The sequence below is a fragment of the Elephas maximus genome, chromosome 1 (assembly GCF_024166365.1).
Source record: "Elephas maximus indicus isolate mEleMax1 chromosome 1, mEleMax1 primary haplotype, whole genome shotgun sequence".
NCBI classification, from domain to species: domain Eukaryota; kingdom Metazoa; phylum Chordata; class Mammalia; order Proboscidea; family Elephantidae; genus Elephas; species Elephas maximus.
The window spans coordinates 9,943,427-9,965,720 of record NC_064819.1 but is presented as its reverse complement, the minus strand read 5'-3'; the positions used below and the strand labels follow the sequence as shown (position 1 = coordinate 9,965,720).

Sequence of the window (22,294 nt, the reverse complement as noted above, 5' to 3'; positions counted from 1 at the left end):
GGATTTATTTTAGACCTGTGTTTGACTGTAGTGGCTTGGAGGTATGTGATGGAGATTATGGAGTGAGGGGAATACAATTTTCCCAACCCCACCCCTTGGCGCTATCATTGTGCTCACCTGGGGTCCACTCTTCTGTGGTTAGGGTGACTGGGACACATGCCCAGCATTGCTGCCAGGAGCCCACCCTGTGAAGGTGGTAGGGGTGGAGAAGTGGAGAGTGCAGGTAAGGGTGTCCTTGTGAGCTGAGCAGTCTCCAAAAAGTGCCCACTCCCTGTGGGATCTATGGTCTACTCCGGTAGTGGAGGAACATGACGAAGGAGAGTAACTCTGGTGCTAAAACAAAAGGAAACCAACACCGAAAAAGCCGGCTGGAAATGTAAAGCTTACATACTAACCCCAGGCATAGCCAATGAAGCTGCACCTCCCACTTCTGAGGCACCGTTCTGCCCTCCCTCTCTGCTGCCCAATGCGGACTGCCTGTGATGTTTGCTTGTTCATGCATGGTGATGAGGGAGGAATGCAGGTGTGGTTTCCACAGACCACACCCTCTAAGGAGGTGACTGACAGAAATGGGTAGGCAGAGGGAGCTTCCTCAAGCCACACACTTAAAACACCAAGGCCACCCTGCTTTGACTTATGTATTTTCTGGGTGAAGAAGACTCAGATCCTCTATCAAATAAAAAGGAAGTTGGAAGGGGAAATGACACCTCCATGACATATTAGTCCCTGAAAATCTGAGTGGTTTGCATTATTTTGGAGACAGCAAGAAAGGAACATCTCAGAAGAGAGGCCTCACCCTTTGGTTTTTACCACAAAAGAAAAAAAGAAATTTTTCTTCAGCAAGTACCGTAAGTACATCTACTATTATTTTAATATCAGACAACTTGGCATAACTTGTTACCAATAAGCTGACTGCTTTTTAAAGTAGCATATCTTCACTACTACCTCTGAGAGGCATGTTGTTGTTAGCTGCCACCTCACGCACAACAAATCGGACCATTGTGATTCATAGAGTGTTAATTGGCTGATTTTTCAAAAGTAGATCACCAGGCCTTCTCCCTAGTTCATCTTAGTCTGGAAGGTCCACTGAAACCTGTTCCCAGCATCATAGCAACATGGAAGCCTCCACTGACAGATGGGTGGTGGCCGTGCATGAGATGTGTTGGCCAGGAATCAAACTCAGGTCTCCTGCATGGAGGGTGAGAATTCTACCACTGAGCCAGCCACTGCCCCCCTTCCCCTACCCCCAGACAAATACTTGCCCTGAAAGGAGTCTTCCCAGGGTCTCTTATTTCTAGGGAGGTTACAGCTTCCCAAAACATTTGAAGAATCACTATTAGAGTTGTGACTCATCCTTTCAAATTTCCTAGATGCTGACAGATATTCATTTTGTACTTTGAATTTGAGTTTTTTTAAGCCACTAAAGTTCTGGTGAAAAAGTGTGGTCAAGTTAATCTTAGTTATAAGAGCGTCTGACTAATAAAGTAATTTGGTGTGGCTGGACAAGTAGCTCTCGGGGAAGGGGGTTCCCAAAGAAACGCTGAGAACACTTTCTGGGCAGCACCATGGGACTAAATCTGTAGTAGCAGCCAGACAGAACCATTTTGGAGGAATCGTTTTCTTTCTAAATTTTCATATATTTTCTGGAAAAAAAAATCAGCTACCTCACATTATAGAACATAATATAAATAAGTAATTTCGCAGAGTGTGTCCTTTTCTTCTCCTTTTACCGATACGCTTTTTCTGTTGATTGAGATTGTCTATGTTTAAGATGCTAAGTGCCATTTAAGAATTGAGACACTTGACTTCCTATGTTAATATGTTAAAAAAGAAGTTGTTTTGTCACTTAAGCCCTATCTTGTACTGAATATGTCCACCCCGGTTGCTCTGTGCTTCTCTGTTTGTTCTAAAGAGGATCTGAACTCGAACGAAAGACATTCCATGGAAGAGTTGTCGCTGGTTCTCCCAATGCCACAAGGCAGGGCTACCTCCCAAAGAGTTTAGCCCATCTTTGCTTTTCCCTCATTGTCATATTCTGGTTTCATGGTCTCTCAGGTTAAGGTCACCTACTCATTTCAGGAAGGCAACTAGGGAGATATACAACCTTTGGTTGGCAGACTTTCCTTCCTGGGGGCTTTTATACATGTATACATATATACTTTTTTTTTTTCCTCTTTCTGTCTCGGGTATTAAAAAAAAATCCACAACCTTTTATATGGAGGAGTTTGGAGACTCAGATACACCATCCAACCACTAATCTGTGTATTTTTCAAACATCACTGGAGAACCTTTGATAGGAGAAAATTGAGTTTTCTTCTGCCCCTCCCTGGGGTGGGAGGCGTAGAAGGTGCCCAGGTCTTATTCGACTCTAATTGATTTGCTTTCCTTTCTCTCCTAAGCAACTGAAGCCATGGGTCACACACTGATGCGAGGAACACCACCAGCCCAGTGGCCACAGTTCAAGCTCTTTTGGCTCTTAGTGTTGACTGGCCTTTTTCACTTCTGTTTAGGTAAGCAACTTTCAGGAATTTACCTGAGTCCACTGTGAAGGGGCTAAGAGAAAGGAGCTGGAGTTCCGTGTGCCGCCTGCTTCTGTCACCCTATGAGCTGAAAGGGATCTTGAGGCAGAGGTGTCACTAGAGGGGTGGGAGATGCAAACCACACCTGATGACACTGTCAGAGGGGGTGACACCACAATGACCACCTATTAAATTTTTGTGCAGTGTTTCAGCAGAAATTTATTATTTTTTTATTGGAATATCCCTGTAGTTAATTATAACAAATTTTTTTCTTAAGCCCAGCTTATATGTATCAATCTACCTACAAGGCTAAAACCCTACGCTCATTTGCTTTTGAACCTTCTAATACAATCTGGTCAGAGCTGTTTTCATTACTCAATTACAATGACGCTTTGAAGCACGTGGTTTTGTCTGCACACACTACAAGCAAGCTTTGTTTCTGTTGCTGCCACTGTTTTTATAGTCTCTGATTTTGTCCAATTTTCTGGTGTTTTATCTACAATATTGTGGTAATTAGTATTTGGGAACTTATATCTATAACTTTTTTGAGAATACAGTGGCAATTACAGGAAAACAAGGAGAAAAATCAAAAAAGGTTTCCATTCAGTTACTAATAACGTTGTATGTAATTCAGTGTAGATTTTATAAAACAGTTTCGTTGTTAGTCTTCATCTAAGAAATATTACATTTAAGCAATTTATAACTCTACCACCTATTATTCTATGATTAAAGTTGATAACAAACACATGTATAACAACTATTGATTATGTAACTCTTTGATAACTAGAAAAAAAACAGTTTAAAACATGAGGTGGGAGAAACGCTGTTTCTTGATACATGTTTAGAAATATAAGTTAAATATTCAGTTTTTTAAAAATTTTAGTCTCCTTAAAATTTTCTTTAAAAACATCTTGCAAATGTATATCTGACTTCAATGAAATTTTCAGGGTTTAAGTTTGAATTATGGTTTACAAAAATAGCGACACTTTAAAGAATGAGTTGGCAAAGGCATTGATTTTCATGAAGTCATTCACAGGTTGGCAGCTTTGAAGGCCAGGAGAGAAAAGTGCTGACTTAGTGGAGACGTTTACTAAGTGCAGAAATGCTTGTATGTTTGTTCCTGTTTAGTTTATGGTATTATTTCACTTATGAATATATTTCCATTTGCATTTGTCTACAACTTCTACATTATTTGGGCCATTATTGATTATGCAAGCCTAATTCATTAATGTATTTCATGTGATGGTAAAGCTTAACGTTAAAACAAACACAATTTTGATGTAATTCTTAAACATTTTTACTCCAAATCTATTGTTTTCTTACTGAATTTTCACTTTAATGACATGAAAGTATGTAAATGTAAATACATTTAAGCTGTATGATTTTTCTATGATACTGTGATTTAAAGGCATAATTGTAACTTTGCTAGCTGTTCATGACTCAAAATTGACTCGATGGCAACAGGTTTTAACAGGTAGTTGTTTGTGTCACTCATGCTGTCATTACATTCAGTGATATCTGGGAATTATGATTTATGACTAATATTAGTACAAAAAGCATTATTAAGGATTCTGTATGGTCTGGTACGGGAGGAGGTCCACGGAGGAGGCGGGCTGATGCCATGAGTTACCTCACTGGGTACCACCAACCCTAGTGATATCACTGTCTTCATAGTGTTTCTAGTCCAATTTAAGGATGAGAAATTTGAGGCCCAGGGAGGCTACAGTACCTGTTCGTGGTTGCACAGCAAGTTAGAGGCCAAATTAGTCCAAGAACCCAGATCTTAAAGACAGGTCAGGCCAATGTTATTTTTAACAAACTCATAAAATGGATACAGAAGTCAGCAGAAAGTTGTGCTTTCTTCTGGGGAAACTAGGTGCTCACTTATATTTGCAATGTGCTAAGGGCGTTGGTGATATAGTGGTTAAGTGCTTGGCCACTTACTGAAAGATTGGTGGTTTGAACCCACCAGCCACTCCGTGAGAGAAAGTTGTGGCAGTCTGCTTCCGTAAAGAAGCAGCCTTGGAAAGCCTATGGGTCGCAATCAACTCTAGGGCACACGACAAGTGTGTAGGTCTAGGGCTCTATGATTCTCAAATTGTATCTATGGAGCAGCTCAGCTAGAGTGTTCTGCCTGTAACATTGAACAATGATGGTCTTCTTTCTAAATTGAAGGAAAAAAGAGAGTAACTGTGGAATACAATTTTTTTTTTTTAGCTATCACTCTCAAATTTTTATTTCGAAAAATTTCAAACCAACAGTGAAGTTGAAAGAATAGTCCGTGAAACTTCACCCAGATGCGCTAGTTATTAGCATTTAGTCACAGTGCTTTCTGAATATAATTTTTTTCATGTTAAGCTTTTCTCTTAATATTTGCTCCTATGCTTTGGTTGCTGATATCCTTTGTCAGTACTGGCTTCTGACATCAAGTGGTATCAGATGGAGCACAAAACTCTATTTCCAGTGATTTTTAATTTATTACATGGGTAATTCGGGTGTGTCCTGCAAAGAACACCTTCCCTTCTAGAGGCTTCTGTTCCAGCTCTGGTAGTCTTAAGGGTGCTGGACTTAGTGGACTCTCAGGGAGGGTGGGGCGCCTTGCTGGCAGGATGGTGTTCTTTTTTTATTATTATTAAATTTTGTTTATTTTGTTGTTGCTATTGTTGAGAATCTGAAATTGTTGAGGATATACACAGCAAAACATACACCCTTCCAATGGTTTCTCCATATAAAATTCAGTGACATTGATTACATTCTTTGCATTGTGCAACCATTTTCACCCTTCCATTAACATAAACTCACTGCCCCCTGAGGTAGGCTGGTATTCTTTTTTAATGTCGGGAAAGCAAAAGGTCTGATTCTATACAGCTGCATGACTCCAGGTTTCCTCAAAATAAAGAGGGGGCCTTTGACTCCTGCACGGGTTTGCCAGTCTGCAAAGACCCAACTAGCAACAGTCCTTGTCTTAAACGCTGCTTACTTTAAACATGACTGAGCCACAGGCATGGCCCGGAATGACCGGGGTGTGGGGGAGGGGAATTGAGGGAAGGGAAGAGGAGTGGGGATGGGGGTTGGGGACTTCAATGACGGCAGGTTTTGTTTTTTTTTTTAATTTCCTATCCTGAATTGTTAAATTTGCTATTTTACTCCACTGCAGAACCAAGAGAACCATGACTTAAGTCTCACAGTTTACATGTCAGATTTTGTATGTACTTGACAATTACATTTCCAACAGTTATAATTTTCTTCTGGGAAGTTGGAGAGGGGCTCCCAAATTAGAGTTCTCTGGGGAATGTGAATAAGTTAAAAATATTTAGAAGGAAATGTATACAGGCTTCCTAGAAATGAAACAAAACGAGAGAGAGAGAAAAGGAGAAAACAAAAAATAAAACCAAGTCTTCAGCAATTGCACCAAGAAAATAAGAATCAGAGGTATGTGGAAGGAGGTGACCTTTCAGCTAAAGAAAGGAGGTTCAGGAAAGCACCTCGGTCTACAGCTACATACAGAAACGGTCAGCAGTTCGAATCCACCAGCCCCTCCTTGGAAACCCTGGGGGCAGTTCTAATCTGTCCTATGGGGTCGGTATGAGTCAGAATTGACTCAATGGCAACCATTTGTTTTTGTTTGTTTGTTTTCATCACTGAGTCAACAAACCAATTCACAGGTTTCTTATGTCTGAGCACCTACTATGCGCTGGGTGGGCCATAACGGCTGATTCCTGCCTTCAGCGAGGTTTGAGTATGCTAGTTGGGGAAGGTAAAACCAACTCACACGAAACAAGGAAGAATGGTGAAGTGCCTGGGTCTGACCATAGGAGTCCAGGATCTGGGGGGGAAGGACCCTCCTTAGTGGGCTGGAGCAGCCCCTTTGGCAGAGGACAGGTGGGAGAGAGAGAACTGGGCACGGCTCAGCATGGACAAAGCCACAGAGATGGGGGTGAGTCCGGCTCAAACATTCATTCATTTGGTTAATCATTTACTAATTCAGCAAACACTGGGCATCTCCCACATACAAGGTACTTTTCTAGATCCTAGGGACAAATTGTGAGCAAAATTGTCATGGTTTTTGCCCTCATGGGATTTATAAAAAAAAAAAAAAAATTTTTTTTTTTATGGGATTTATAGTCATGAAAATTAATCAAATAATCACTCAAATGAATGTATGCTCAAGAAACAGAGGGAAATGCTTGGAAGGAAAGGTACCTGGGCTCTGTGAGGAGGCAGGAGGAAAGGATGAGAGTGAACAGGAGAGGAGTGGAAGGGACAACATGCAAGGAGACACAGAGTGATCCAGAAACGGAGGCCGGCCAGGTTGAGACTGCAGAGGGAGGCAGGAACCAGATCCCACAGGGCTTCTGGGCCACAGCTAGGGTTTGGGTTTTATTCAGAGAGCCCTGGAAACCACCGGGAGAAGGCAGTGACAGAAACTCCAGCGGTGCTCCTCACACTTTCATTATACATATGAATCACCTGGGGGTCCCATTAAAAATCCAGATTCCGCTTGGGTGGGTCTGGGATGTGGGCTAAGAGTCTGCCTTTTTAACAAGCTCCCAGGTGATGCCCATGCTTTTCCTTGAATAGTAAAGCTCTAAAGGACAATTTAAAAGACCCGGTGTTGCTGAAGTGTAAAGAGTGGCTTTTATGGCAGCCAGGGTGGTTGTCAAAACCTATAGGAGGCAATTTGAGTAGCTTACATGACAGGAGGATAAAACAAAACAAAACACCCAATAGCTGTGGAGTCAATTCCGTCTCCTGGTGGGTGACTCCCCATAAGTTTTTCAATGGCTGATTTTTTGCAAGTCAATCACCAGGCCTTTCTTCTAAGTTTCTTGTGAGTGGACTCAAACTGCTGACACTTCAGTTAGCAGCCAAGCATGTTAACCATTTTCACCACCCAGGGACTGTACATGAGGCAGCTTTGATTAAAAGAATGGAGCTGGAGGGAAATGGATAGACTGGATGGATGTGTATGATGGTGTGGCTTTGCCAGTGTGGAGCGAAGATGTGAGTTGCTACCACATTGTCTCAGTGGGAGACAAGCCTGAGTGAATAGAGAGGAGTAGGAGCCCTGGTGGCACAGTGCTTAAGAGCTCGGCTCCTAACCAAGAGGTCAGCAGTTCAAATCCACCAACTTCTTCTTGGAAACCCTATGATGCAGTTCTACTGTGTCCTACAGGGTCGCTATGAGTAGGAATTGACTTAACAGCAATGGGTTTGGTTGGTTTTGTTTGTTTGTTTTGGGGTTTTGTTTTTTTTTTTTTTTGGCTTTTGATTCAGGGGAGAAGCCCTGGTGGTGCAGTGGTTAAGAATTCAGCCGCAAACCAACAGTTCAGCAGTTTGAACCCACCAGCTGCTCTGCGGGAGAAAGACATGGCAATCTGCTTCTGTAAAGACTACAGTCTTAGAGACCATATGGGGCAGTTCTACCCTGTCCAGTAGGGTCACTGTGAGTCAGAATTTTCTGAAATTAGATAGTGACGATGGTAGGACAACGCTATGAACATACTAAAATGCACTACGACTCAACGGCAGTGGGTTTGGGTTTTGGTTTTGGTTTTCATTCACAGCAGAGGATTTACATATTAGACCTTCTTCTTCTGCCTGGGTCAGGAAGCCTTGAACCTTTGGCAGAAGTGCTCACCCTCTCCACCTCCCCAGCCATTGCTGCCCAGGGCAGGTGACCCCTCTCTTCTTGGACCGGGGGACCAGCTGAGCTTCTCTCCACCCCTGGTTTGGTAGGCACTCTCCATGGAGGCAGAAATACCTGACTTGGGTTCTTCAGAAACTTGTGGCTGTAAGGCTAGGGGGTCTAACAGGGCAGCTCCTAGAGGGGCCAAGATGGGCAGCTCCTTCAGAGCTGGGGTTCTTTGAGGAAGGTACAGCGGTAAGGGAGGGGATAGGCCTATTGCAGGAGTGGGCCAGGGATGCAGGAAAAGTATTGGCCTATATGGCAAAAAAAAGAAAAAAAAAAAAAAGGTTAATTAATGTGCTTGGTTGCTAACCAAAAGATTGGAGGTTCACGTTTACCCAGAGGCACCTCAAAAGAAAGGCCTAACAATCTGCTTCTGAAAAATTAGCCACTGAAAACCCTATGGAGCACAGTTCTACTCTGACACAAGTGGGGTCACTATGAATAGGAATCGACTTGACTGGTAAATAAGACTATGGCATAAGGGCCACTGAACTAGGAAAAAAGTAAACACCCCCAAAGTGCCACCATTAACAGGGCCACCACCAGAAGCCCCAGTGTGACTGCCAGAAGGCTGTTAGCCAAGGGGTCCCATGAGTGACGGTTTTGTTATTACCACCCTGACATCAACTCTTCAAGTCCATAAGCATTTTTAAGGTATAAACACTGTTTAGAGACACACACATACACAACGTAAGGGTCAGATTTACAGAGTGTACAGGCTGGGTCTCAAGGGAAAGAAAGTCAGGAGCAATGTAAAAACGGGTCTGACTTCCTCAGGAGACAAGTCTGAGCTGCTGAAGGGCGGATGTCTCATCCTTTCATGTTCCCAGCACCCAGCCCAGCTCCGGCACATGTCCTCTCAATGCTAGTTCATTGCATCAAGACCCAAAAAACCATAAGAAACCCCAAGAGTATGGCCCCCAGATGCCCTTTTAACTCAGTACTGAAGTCACACGTGAAGTTCACCTTTCAGCCAAAGATTACACAGGCCCATAAAACAAACAATAACATACATAATTCAACCACGGATAGGAGACTAAATGGACACACCAGACCAAAAGCAAAGAGGAGAAGGCAGGAAGGGATGGGAAAACTGGACAAATGGAAATGGGGAATCCTAGGTCAATAAAGAAAGAGTGTTGACACATTGTGGGGTTGGCAACCAATATCATAAAACAATCTGTGTATTGTTTAATGAGAAACTAATTTTCACTATAAACTTTCACCTAAAGCACAATTGGAAAATAAAACAAAACAAAAAAAAACCACTAGTTGCCATCAAATCAATGCTGACTCATGGCGATTCCATGTGTGTCAGAGTAGAACTATGCTGCTTAGAGTTTTTAATGGTTGATTTTTTGGAAGTAGATCGCCAGGCGTTTTTCTGAGGTATCTCTGTGTGGACTCGAACTGCTAACCTTTAGGTCTGAGGCAGAGCACATTAACTGTTTGCACTACCCAAGGCCTCCTCACTACATCAAAGGCACTTAGAAAGGTGTCCGAAAAAGACACTTCCGTTGAAAGGACATGTGCAAACCACTAACAGCAAAATCTCTGGACGGTGAGATTATAGGTGCCTTTTTATGCTTTTCTGTATTTTCCACTCTTTCTAAAATGAATGTGGCTTAAAGTCAGGAAAAGTATTTCAAAAGCACACTTAAGCGCTAAGCAAGATAATGTACGTCACGGCGCTGCACGCATTTTAAAATGCAGTGCCCAGCTACTTCCTTCTCTTTTCCATTAGGAGAAGTGGTGACGCAGTGTCCACATCTGCCCCTGAGGACCTTTGCTGTCAGAGCAGCTTCTCTGGCTAAACTCACTGAAAGGAAACTGGTGGCCAGGCTGCTGGGCCACGTGGAATCTCTCTTGCATGGATGGGTTAGGGAAAATTTTCATCTTCCCAAAGAATTCCTGCATGGTGAAACAGTTAAGCGCTCAACTGCTAGCTGAAAGGTTGGAGGTCTGAACCTATCTAAAGGTGCCTTCTACCACTCATCTATCAATTTTTCCTACTGTGGCAGCTTACATGTTGCTGTGATGCTGGAAGCTATGCCACTGGTATTCAGATACCAGCAGGGTCACCCATGGTGGACAGACTTCAGCAGAGTTTCCAGACTAAGGCAGACTTGGAAGAGGACCTAGGGATCTACTTTTGAAAAAATTGGTCAGTGAAAACCTTCTGGATGGCAGTGAAACATTGTCTGATATACCACCTGAAAATGAGCCCCTCAGGTTGGAAGGCACTTAAAATATGACTGCGGAAGAGCTGCCTCCTCAAAGTAGAGTCAAACTTAATGATGTGGATGGAGTAAAATTTATGGGACCTTCATTTGCTGATGTGGCATGACTCAAAATGAAAAGAAACAGCTAAAAACATCCATTAATAACAGGAACATGGCATCTACAGAGTAAGAATCAAGAAAAATTAGACGTTGTCAAGAATGAAATGGAACACTTGAAGATTGATATCCTAGGCATTAGTGAGGTGAAATGGACTGGTATTGGCCATTTTGAATCAAACAATCATATGGTCTACCATGCCGGGAATGACAACTTGAAGAGGAATGGCGTCACATTCACTGTCAAAATGAACATTTCAAGATCTATCCTGAAATATAACACTGTCAGTGATAGGATAATAACCACATGACCACACGGAAGACTAGTTAATACAACTATTATTCAAATTTACCCATCAACCACTACTGCCAAAGACGAAAAAATTAAAGACTTTTACTGATTCCTGCAATCTGAAATTGATCAAATATGCAATCAAGATATGCTGATAATTACTGATAACTGGAATGCAAATTTGGAAACAAAAAAGAAGGATAAGTATTTGGAAAATATGGCCTTAGTGAAAGAAACAATGCCAGAGATCACATAATAGAACTTTACAAGACCAACGAACTAGCCACTGGAAATAACTTTTTCAACATAAACAGCAACTATACACGTGGACCTCACTGGATGGGATACACAGGAATCAAACATACTACATCTGTGAAAAGATATGATAAACAAGACAAACCAAACCTGTTGCCGTCGAGTCGATGTTGACTCATAGCGATCCTATAGGTCAGAGTAGAACTGCCCCATAGAGTTTCCAAGGACCGCCTGGTGGATCTGAACTGGCATACTTGTAGTTAGCAGCTGTAGCACGTAACCACTACACCACTAGAGTTTCTGAAGATATGATAGAGAAGCCCCATATCATCACTCAGAACAGGCCTGGAGCCGACTGCAGTACAGACCATCAGTTGCTCATATGCAAGTTCAAGTTTAAGCTGAAGAAAATTAAAACACATCCACAAGAGCCAAAGTACAACCTTGAGTATATTCCACCTGAATTTAGAGACCATCTCAAGAATAGAGTTGACAGACTGAACAGTAATGACCAAAGACCAGTTGAGTTGTGGGATGACATCAAGGACATCATACATGAAGAAAGCAAAAGGTCATTAAAAAGACAAGAAAGAAAAAAACAAAAATGGATGTCAGAAGAGACTCTAAAACTTTCTCTTGAACATAGAGCAGCCAAAGTGAATGGAAGAAATGATGAAGTAAAATAGATGAACAGAAGATTTCAAAGGGTAGCTCTAGAAGACAAAGTAAAGTATTATAATGAAATGTGCAAAGAGTTAGAAAACCAAAAAGGAAGAACACACTCAGCACTTCTCAAGCTGAAAGAACTGAAGAAAAAATTCAAGCCTCAAGATGCAATTTTGTAGGACTCTATGAGTAGAATATTGAACGATTCAGGAAGCATCAAAAGAAGATGGAGGGGATACACAGAGTCACTGAATCAAAAAGAATTTGTTGACATTCAACCATCTCAGGAGGTAGCACATGATCAAGAACCAATGGTACTGAAGGAAGAAGTCCCAGCTGCACTGAAGGCATTGGTGAAAAACTAGGCTCCAGGAACTGATGGAATATCAATTGAGATGTTGCAACCAACGGATACAACACTGGAAGCACTTAATCATCTATGCTAAGAAGTTTGGAAGAGAGCTACCTGGCCAACTGACTGGAAGAGATCCGTATTCATGCCCAGTGCAAAGAAAGGTGATCCAACAGAATGTGGAAATTATTGAACGATACCATTAATATCACATGCAAGTAAAACTTTGCTGAAGATAATGAAAAAAAGAGCTGCAGCAGTACATTGACAGAGAACTGCCAGAAATTCAAGCCAGATTCAGAAGAGGACGTGGAACAAGGGATATCATTGTTGATGTCAGATGGACCTTAGCTGAAAGCATGGAATACCAGAAAGATGTTTACCTGTGTTTTATTGACTATGTAAAGGCATTTGACTGTGTGGATCATAGCAAATTATGAATAACATTGGGAAGAATGGGAATTCCAGAACACGTAACTGTGCTCACGGAGAACATGTACATAGACCAAGAGGCAATCATTTGGACAGAACAAAGGGACATCGTGTGGTTTAAAATCAGGAAAGGTGTGCTTTTGGATCATACTCTTTCACCATACTTATTCAATCTGTATGCTGAGCAAATAACCTGAGAAGCTTGACTGTATGAAGAATACAGCATCAGGATTGGAGGAAGACTCATTAACAACCTGTGATATGCAGATAACTCAACCTTGCATGCTGAAAGTAAAGAGGACTTGAAGCACTTAACGATGAACATCAAAGACTACAGCCTTCAGTATGGTGTATGCCTTAACATAAAACAAAAATCCGCACAACTGGACCAATAAGCAACATCCTGATAAATGAAGAAAAGATTGAGGTTGTCAAGGCTTTCATTTTACTTGGATTCACAATCAATGCCCATGAAAGCAGTAGTCAAGAAATCAAATGACATACTGCATTGGGCAAATTTGCTGCAAAAGACCTCTTCTTTAATGTGTTCAAAAGAAAAGATGTCACTTTGAGGACTAAAGTATGCCCAACCCACGCCATGGTATTTTCAATCGCCTCGTGATCATGTGAAAGCTGGACAATGAATAAGGAAGACCAAAGAAAAATCTATGCCTTTGAATTATGGTGTTGGAAAAGAGTACTGAATATACCATGGACTGCCAGGAGAACGAACAAACCTGTCTTGGAAGAAGTACAGCCAGAGCGCTCCTTATAAGTAAGGATGGTGAGACTTTGTCTCACACACTTCCGGCATGTTATCAGGAGGGATCAGTCCCTGGATAATGACATCATGTTTGGTAAAGTAGAAGGTCAGTGAAAAAAAAGAAAGATCCTTCTCAAGATGGATTGACACAGTGGCTGCAACAATGGGCTCAAGCATGACAAGGATTGTAAGGACGGTGCACAATCAAGAGTGTTTCATTCTGTTGTACATACGGTCACTATGAGTCAGAAATGACTTGATGGGACCTAACAATAGCAACAGAGGTGCCTTGGTAGACATGTCTGCTTCTGAAGGATCACAGCCTTGAAAACTCGATGGAGCAGCTCTACTCTGCACACATTGAGTTGCCGTGAGTTGGAATCGACTTAATGGCAGATAACAACAACGACAACTCATCTTTCTAGTCTGAGTTTTAAGTTATTCATGAAATTTTATTATTTACTTATCTATACCTCCCAATTTTCTCTGCATTGTTTGCAATACATAAAATTCACCATTTTAAGTGGACACTTCAGTGGTTTTTAGTATATTCACAGTGTTGCACAACCATCACAACTGTCTAATTACAGAAAATTTCTATCACCTCAAAAAGAAACCCCATATTCATTAGCAGCCACACCCTATTCTCTCCCCTCCACAGTCCCTGGCAACCACAAATCTACTTTCTGTATCTATGGATTTGCCTATTCTGGACTTTTCAAATAAATGGATTAACACAATATATGGCCTTTTGTATTTGGGTTCTTTCACTTAGCATGTTTTCAGATTTCATCCATGTTGTAGCATGTATCAGTACTTCATTCTTTCTTATGGAATATTTATGATGCAGATTGAGTTCATGAGAGGTGCATCGTTTGTGTAAAAATAGTGGCCTCCACACTTGTTGGCAAATAGCTTCTCCTCCTAATGAGCTGTGTTGGGGAATTGAAGTGGTCTGGGCAGCAAGGTGGCAAAACAGTGAGGAAAGGCAGGGCTGGGGGTTAGCACTGTTGGGGGTCCCCAATGTACCATACCAGTGGGGCAGATCACAGACCTCCACCACGAGAGGTGAGCAGAGTTGCCTTCCCTATCTATCTTGTCTTCCCTCCTTCTCCCCTCTCATAGCCTCTGTCCCTTCCTGACTGCTGCTGGGTAGAGGTGGCTGATGGGCATTTCACCCACTTGTGGGCACTCAACTCAGTCCAAACGTCCACCAGTTACTGTGCGTATGCCCATGCCATCCAGGGCGTGGTTCAACAAGTCAGGCTGCTGAGAATGACAGGAACAGCCTTGTTTAAAAATAACACCTTAATCTGAATAGCATTTCAGTTAAGAAAGCACTTTCCCATCTGAGTTTCCCATGGTAATTATGTGAAGTAAGCAGGGGATGTCTTATCATATCCATTACAGAAACAGAACCTGAGGCCCAAAGAGGTTAACCAACTGGTTCAAGTTTGTGCTTCTAAAATGCTGTGGGTAGGACCAGACCTCACTTCCTAATGTCTAACCATGCATTTCCCTAATGGCTAATGATACTGAGCATCTTTTCATGTGCTCACCGGCCATTTGTATATCCTCTCTGGTGAACTACCTATTCAAGTCCTTTGCCTGCTGTGAATATACACAAACTTGTATTCAGCAAGTATTTATTGAGCACCTACTACGGGCCAGGTACTCTTCTAGATACTGTGGTTATGGCAGTGAAGAAAATAGACAAAGCCCCTGCTCTTAGGGCTCAATAAGTAACTAGATATATAAATATACATCAGCTAGAGACAAGTGTCTTGAAGAGAAATATATTAGAATATGGGAATAAAGAGTAGAAGGAAGGATGGGATCATGGAGGATGGTGCTGTTCAGGGAGAGTCTGAAAAGGCCTTTCTTTGTAGTCTATCTGAGTCTGGAAGCTCCACTGAACCTGTCTACCATGGATGACCCTGCAGGCATTTGCAATGCTGGTGGTATAGATTCCAGCATCATAGCAACATGCAAGCCACCACAGTATAACAAACTGATAGGCAGGTAGTGGTCTTAAGTGGTAATGCTGAGATTTCATGAATCCAACTGCCCCCCTCTTCCCCAAAGTCACTGAAGCGAACAATAGTCTTCTGAAGATTTTCAACTGTTATTTTTATTACTGTCTGCATGTTATGGGGTCCCTGAGTATGGAAGCTGAGTCCCAGTGGGAATTTCCAAATCAACTAGAAGATTTTTGGTTCCTCTTTTCAGTTTGGTTCTTCCTCACCATCAGCATATTTGTGAGGCGGCCTCAGACAGAAGCCTCAAGCAGCCCATTGAATCGTGTGTCACAACTGACCTTTAGAGAGACACCTACACTTCTCCCTAGATGTCTGGACAAAAACTCCTTAGGAATCATCACTGAAATTAGATTGCTTAACTTTCAGTTATGATTTCTTTTTGACATGGCACCACATGTCAAAATCAATTAGAAATCCTGGATGACTGAGCTATTTTCTCTCATATTATCTGTTTGGCTCATAGCAAGACCACAGTCCTATATACCCAACAAACCCCCTGAGTGAAATGGAAGGCCCCAGGGAGGTAGCGGTGGGGCAGGAGGAGGGAGAAGAGAAAAGGAAACTTTTACAGAAGACCTGCTGTATACTAGAGAGTTTTTCTATTTTTATCATTTAATCAATTTTAATTTCACAATAATCCTGAGGAGTAGGTAACATACCCATTTTACAGATAAGCAAACTGAAATTGATCAGCAAGTGGCCAAGCTGGGACTAGAATCCAAGTCAGTGGGAATCTATCATCCATGATCCTTTCACATATAACTTGGCTTTTGTTGTATCTCTTTTTAAAGGAAGTTCAGATCAGGTCCAGTCTATCTTTTCATTTCTTCCCCCTTTTCAGTCATATTCCCTAAAGTAGAGACTGGCAATGTTCAGCACAATTGCCAAAAGGGGTTCCTACGATTGTTGTGAGTCACCTCACCCTGCTATGAAAAGATCAACCATCACAAAACCCTCTTCCTAAGTTCTCTTATGGGGCTTTATTCAGTCTGATTGAGTCCTGAAGAATGGCCTGTGAGAATGGAGAAATGCTAGTGCCCCATAATCCTGTCATCCATGAAGAGTGAGGATCCAGAAATGAGATCCCTAGACATGGGCCTCCCCAAGAGGGTCTGTGTGGCTCCAGGATACAGGGTGTGAAGGACTCAAGTTGGTAGCACTCAGTGAGGGGTACCCAGTTGTGAAAGAGCTTGGGTCTTAGAGAGACACAGTTTTTAGGTCTAGCACTGCATAGGAAGAGTGCCTTCTGGACAAAAAAAAAAATCAGAAAACAGAGTCTGACAAGGGATGGTGGTGCTATTTATGGGTGCTAGACCCTAACAAGGAGATGGAGTTTGGAAGCTGGAATGTTGATATTCCTAGGATGTGCTGATGGCAAATTGGCAGAATGTTCTAAATGGGGTCCCTCTTAGCAAACCCAGGCTATAGGGCAACTGTGTGCTTGGATTACAGGTGGACAGGAAAGATACAGAAGCTGGGATGTAGGATCCATTTGGGTAGCTGGGTAGTCCAGGGATGCTACCAAGGCCTTGTCTGGGTGGAAGTAAGGACAGTCATTTCAGCCTGAAGCCATGGAGTTAATCCAGGCCTGGACAGAAAAGGACTCTATTTCTCAAAGCAAAGGAGTTCAGAAGTGGGGCTGGAATGGGGTAGGGTCAGTGTTGGGGTACTTATCCTAGAAGAGTGGATGTCTTAGCCATCTAGTGCTGCTATAACAGAGATACCACAAGTGGATGACTTTAACAAAAAGAAATTTATTCTCTCACAGTTTAGGAAGCTAGAAGTCCAAATTCAGGTTGCCACCTCTAGGGGAAGACTTTTTCTGTCAGCTCTGGGGGAAGGTCCTTGTCATCAGTCTTCCCCTGGCCTAGGAACAACTCAGCACAAGGACTCCAGGTCCAAAGGACACACTCCGCTCCGGGCTCTTCTTTCTTGTGGTAATGAGTTCCCACTCTCTCTCTCTGCTCACTTTTCTCTTTTATATCTCCAAAGAGATTGACTCCAGATACCTAATCTTGCAGATTGTGTCTGCCTCATTAATAAAACTGCCTGTAATCCTGCCTCATTAACATCATATCGAAAGCCAAAACCAAACCTGTTGCTGTGGAGTCAATTCCTACTCATAGCTGCCCTATTGGACAGAGCAGAACTCTCCCATAGGGTTTCCAAGGAATAGCTGGTAGATTCAAACTGCTGGCCTTTTGGTTAGCAGCCAAACTCTTAACCACTATGTCACAGGGTTCCATCATAGAGGTTAGGATTTACAACACATAGAAAAATTACACCAGATTACAAGATGGAGGACAACCACACAATACTGGGAATCATAGCCTAACCAAGTTAACAAACATTTTGGGGGACACAATTCAATCCATAACATTCCACCCTTTGGCCCCCCAAAATTCATGTCTTTGCCACATGTAAAACACAGCCACTCCATCATATCATCCCAAAAGTCCTAAATCAAGTCCGAGTTCAAATTCCATCCTGGGGCAAAATTTCTTCTCATCCGTGAAATCTAGAATACAAGTTGCAAAATCTAGAATACAAGCTTCCAAAGTACAATGGTGGAACAGACACAAGGCGAACATTCTCATTATAAATGGGAGAAATTAGAGGAAAAGGGATAACAGGCACCGAGCAAGTCAGCAGAACACATTACATTAGCTCTAAAGCCTTGAAAACAATCCTCTGTTCTCTGAAACTATTTAGGCAATGCCCCTGCCCTCTAGACTCTGTGTGTTGGCCACATTCTCCAGATTCTGGGTGGAGGCCTCTCAGCCCTGGGCTTCAGCTCAGTCTTCCAGGCCTACTGGGATGGCAACTCTGCTCCTTCGTGTTTGGATGGCCCTATTCTTCTAATCCGAATGGTGACCCTACACCCTCTGCCCAGGCAGGCCCTGTTCTTCTGTCCCTGGGGCAGAGAAGACCCATCCCCTTAGCTTTGGGCAGTGGATCTGGCCCCATCCCACTGGCACTTGTGAATGGCAGCCCTACACTCCAGAACTGAGTTGGTAAAGATTGGACTCTTTGAAACCTAGGAGGCCATGGCCCTACTCTCTGAGACCCAGCACACCGTGGTTCCACCCACCCTTTGAGGCCCCAGAGGTCATGGGCCTACTCTTTGAAACCAAGGCAGCTCTGCTTTCTGTGCTCATTGTCTCTTCAGCTTCTGCTTCCTGGTTCCACCCAGGCCGGAGCAGTGTATGCCCTGCTCTAGCAAGTGTTACAAAGCTCTTTAGCTCCACTGATGAGTGCATGGAGGCACCCTACTCTGCCAGTAAACCTCGCCTGGAAGGCACTCAGCTTTCTTGATCTGTGGGTCAGCAAGCCTAGATCCACCGATAAGTGCACAGAGGTACCCCAGTTCACAAGGAAACCTCCTTCCTGAAGGCACTCAGCTCTCTTGCTCTGTCGGTCAGCTCCTGCACTCTTCTGGTTCTGCTGCTGTTGTTTCTCTGCTGCTGCTTCTGTCTGCGTGCCAGTGTAACAGCTCTCCTTACTTCAGTCTGAACCCTCACCAGAATTCCCTTCGATGTCCATAATTCTACCAACAGTCTCTTCAAGGCAATCTAGGCTTTTACTATTAGGCATTTTAACACTTCCAGCCTCTGAAGTAAATGAGAATGAAGAACACCAAAGACACAAGGAAATATTAGCCCAAGAGACAAAAAGGGCCACATAAACCAGAGACTCCATCAGCCTGAGACCAGAAGAACTATATGGTGCCTGGCTACCACCAATGACATGACGGCCCTGACAGGGAACACAACAGAGAGTCCCTGACAGAGCAGGAGAAAAGTGGGGTGCCGAACTCAAATTCACATAAAAAGACCAGAGTTAATGGTCTGACTGAGACTGGAGGGACCCCAGAAGACATGGCCCCTGGACTCTGTTAACCCAAAACTAAAACCGTTCCCAAAACCAACTCCTCAGACAAAGATTAGATGGTACTATAAGACATAAAATAATACTCATGAAGAGTGTGCTTCTTAGATCAATTAGATATATGAGATTAAATGTGCAGCTCCTGTCTGGAGGCAAGATGAGAAAGTAGAAAGGGATGGGAGCTGGTTGAATGGACACAGGAAATCCGGGGTGGAAAGGAGGAGTGTGCTGTCACATTGCAGAGATAGCAACTGGGTCATGTAATAACGTGTGTATAAATTTTTGTATGAGAAACTAACTTGAGCTGTAAACTTTCACTTAAACGACAATTAAAAAAAAAAAAAACTTCCAGCCTCTACCCATTATTCAATTCCAAAACCATTTCCATGTTGTAGGTATCTGTTAGAACAGCACCCCACTCTCAGCACCAAATTCAATTCTGTCTTAGTTATCTAGCACTGCTATAGCAGAAATACCGCAAGTAGATGGCTTCAACAAACGGAAATTTATCCTCTCACAGTTTAGTAGGCTAGAAGTCCAAATTGAGGGTGCCACCTCTAGGGGAAGCCTTTCTCTCTCTCTATCGGCTCTGGGGGAAAGTCTTTACCATCAGTCTTCCCCTGGTCTAAGTAGGAGCTGCTCAGCACAGGGACCCTGGGTCCAAAGGATGCACTCTGCTCCTAGCTCTTCTTTCTTGGTTGTAATGAGGTCCCTCTCTCTCTCTGCCTGCTTCTGTCTTTTATATCTCAAAAGAGATTGACTCAAGATACCTAATCCTCTAGATAGTGCCCTGCCTTGTTAATATCACTGTCTCTAATCCTGCCTTATTAGTATTATAGAGGTTAGGATTTACAACACATAGGAAAATTACATCAGATCACAAAATGGAAGACAGCCACACAACACTAGGAATCATGGCCTAGCCTTGACACACATTTTTGGGAGACACAATTCAATCCATAACCTGGAAAATAAATAACCTGTTGCCATTGAGTCAATTCCAACTCACAGTGACCCTATAGGACAGAGTAGGACTACCCCATAGGGTTTTCAAGGGGTAGCTGGTGGATTCGCAGTGCCGATCTTTTGGTTAGAGGCCAAGCTCTTAACAACACTGCCAAACCAGGGATCCCAGTCTACAGAAGTGGCCTAAAATTGGAGGAACTAGTAAACAAGGAGATTCCTGGACGGCACAAATAGTTTGTGCTTGACAACCAAAAAGTTGGTGGTTGAAACCTACTCAGCCACTCCACAGAAGAAAGGCCTGGCTACCTGCTTCCTTAAAGATTACAGCCGAGAAGACCCTATGGAGCAATTATACTCTATCACATGTGGGGTTGCCATAGATGGAAACTGACTCGGTGGCAATGGGTGTGGACTTTTTTTTTTTTTTTTGGTGGGGTAGCGGGGCTTTAGAAAACAAGAAAAGTGGCCCTAAAAGCCTGGGTCAGAAAGAAAAACTGCAAAATGTGGGCAGGTTACTTTCCTCAGCCCAGGTTCCTCACCTGTAAAATTAGGCCACCAAAATGAATGATCATGGAGGTTCCTTCCAGATTTCACATTCTTTAACTGCCACTTCATGTCCCTTGAGTTTTCTGTTTAATCCATCGTCTACCTTCTTGTGGGACTAGTGGACCTTCTCCCTCACTGGGTATCCCTGTCTCTGCCCCTGACTTCTGGCCCATAGGTTTCTGGCTACGTAAATAAGACAAGTGCCTTTCTATATTCCTGAATGCTCAGACGTGCCATCACATGGAACTGCAGGGAAGAGAAAGAGGCTGGATAATTCTTTGTAGGTGACATCACGGGGAACGATTCAGCCATTCAGTGGCGTGTTGGACTGGACATGGGGGTAGGGTTTAGTGGCATGTATGGGTAGAAAAATAAAGGGTTTCAGTTGTTAACACAGTTAAAAGGTATCAAAGGTGTAAGGTGGCTGCTGAAGCATTGAATTCGACTTCAGGCTGCGTATATAGCAGCTTTAGATAAAGGAGGAGGTGACAACCCAGCTCTGCTCTGAGCCAGTCACATGTCTGGAATGTTAGATTTAGTTGGCTTTGCTCTTGCAAAGTGATATGTTGTTGTTGTTAGTTGCCATCACATTAATTCCAACTCATGGCGACCCCGTATGTTAGAGTCAAACTGCTCCCTAGGGTTTCCTTGGCTGTAATCTTAATGAAAGCAGATCACCAGGTCTTTCTTCCGCAGCACGACTGGGTGGGTTCGAATCGCCAACCTTTAGGTTAGCAGTTGCATGTAAACTGTCTGTGCCACCCGTGGACCTCGAAGGAATATACACAAACTAAATTGTGTGACTAAGAAAATGAGAGTACTCAAAGGCCAGTCAGTTAGGGACAGGTGGTGGAAACTACACGAGAGCAATCTGAGTGAGGATATCACTGTCCTCAAGTGTCTGCAGGTCTTGCTATGTAAAAAGGACACAATGTGTTCTAAAAGGCCCTCGCATGTAGAAGCCAGAGGAAAACAGACTTCAACTCAAAGCCAAGCTTCTTAAATCAAACAGTCCAAAGATGGAATTCACAGCCTTAGAAGTTAGTGAATTCCTCCTCCCTTGGAGAAAGGTGAATGGGACTCATATTTGGTGAGTGCCTAGGTACTGAATTACATGCTTGCCATAAATCCTCTCATTCAATCTTCATTAAGAACCAGTGAGAAGACTGGGGTTCAGAGAAGTTAAGCAATTTGCTTAAGGTCACACAGCTACTGTGAAGTTTACTAAACTTTAAAAAGCCCATGTTCTTTCCACACCAACAAGTGCCCTCTAGGCAAGGGTGTTAGCAGAGGGCACTCACTCCTTATTCTCTTTATTACCCATTCCTGAACTCAGGGCTCTCTGCTTCCACATCAGTCTCACGGCCACTTCACTTACCACTGGCATAAGGGGTCCACGAACTTGCAGTGCCCTTCATCCCTGCACAGGCCTGTGCAGGCCAGTCTAATGCCGCAGGGCCTCATTAGCATAAGACAGCAGGACATACACCTGAAGCCCATTTTCAACTGCAGCAGCCAAGGGGGAGCTGCATATTTGTGACATTT

At 43.1% G+C, this 22,294-nt stretch overlaps 1 protein-coding gene across 4 annotated transcripts in view; it reads left to right on the top strand.

Moving 5' to 3' along the window:
* Nucleotides 1–582: 582 nt before the first annotated feature.
* CD80 (CD80 molecule) overlaps nucleotides 583–22,294 on the top strand; it is a 45,007-nt gene continuing 23,295 nt past the window's right edge. For all 4 annotated transcript variants that reach the window (XM_049877211.1, XM_049877202.1, XM_049877221.1 and 1 more), the window contains exons 1-2: nucleotides 583–848; nucleotides 2,400–2,510. In XM_049877211.1, the coding sequence (XP_049733168.1) occupies nucleotides 2,411–2,510 (100 nt within the window). In that variant the 5' untranslated portion in view covers nucleotides 583–848; nucleotides 2,400–2,410. The remainder of the gene's footprint in view (nucleotides 849–2,399; nucleotides 2,511–22,294) is intronic.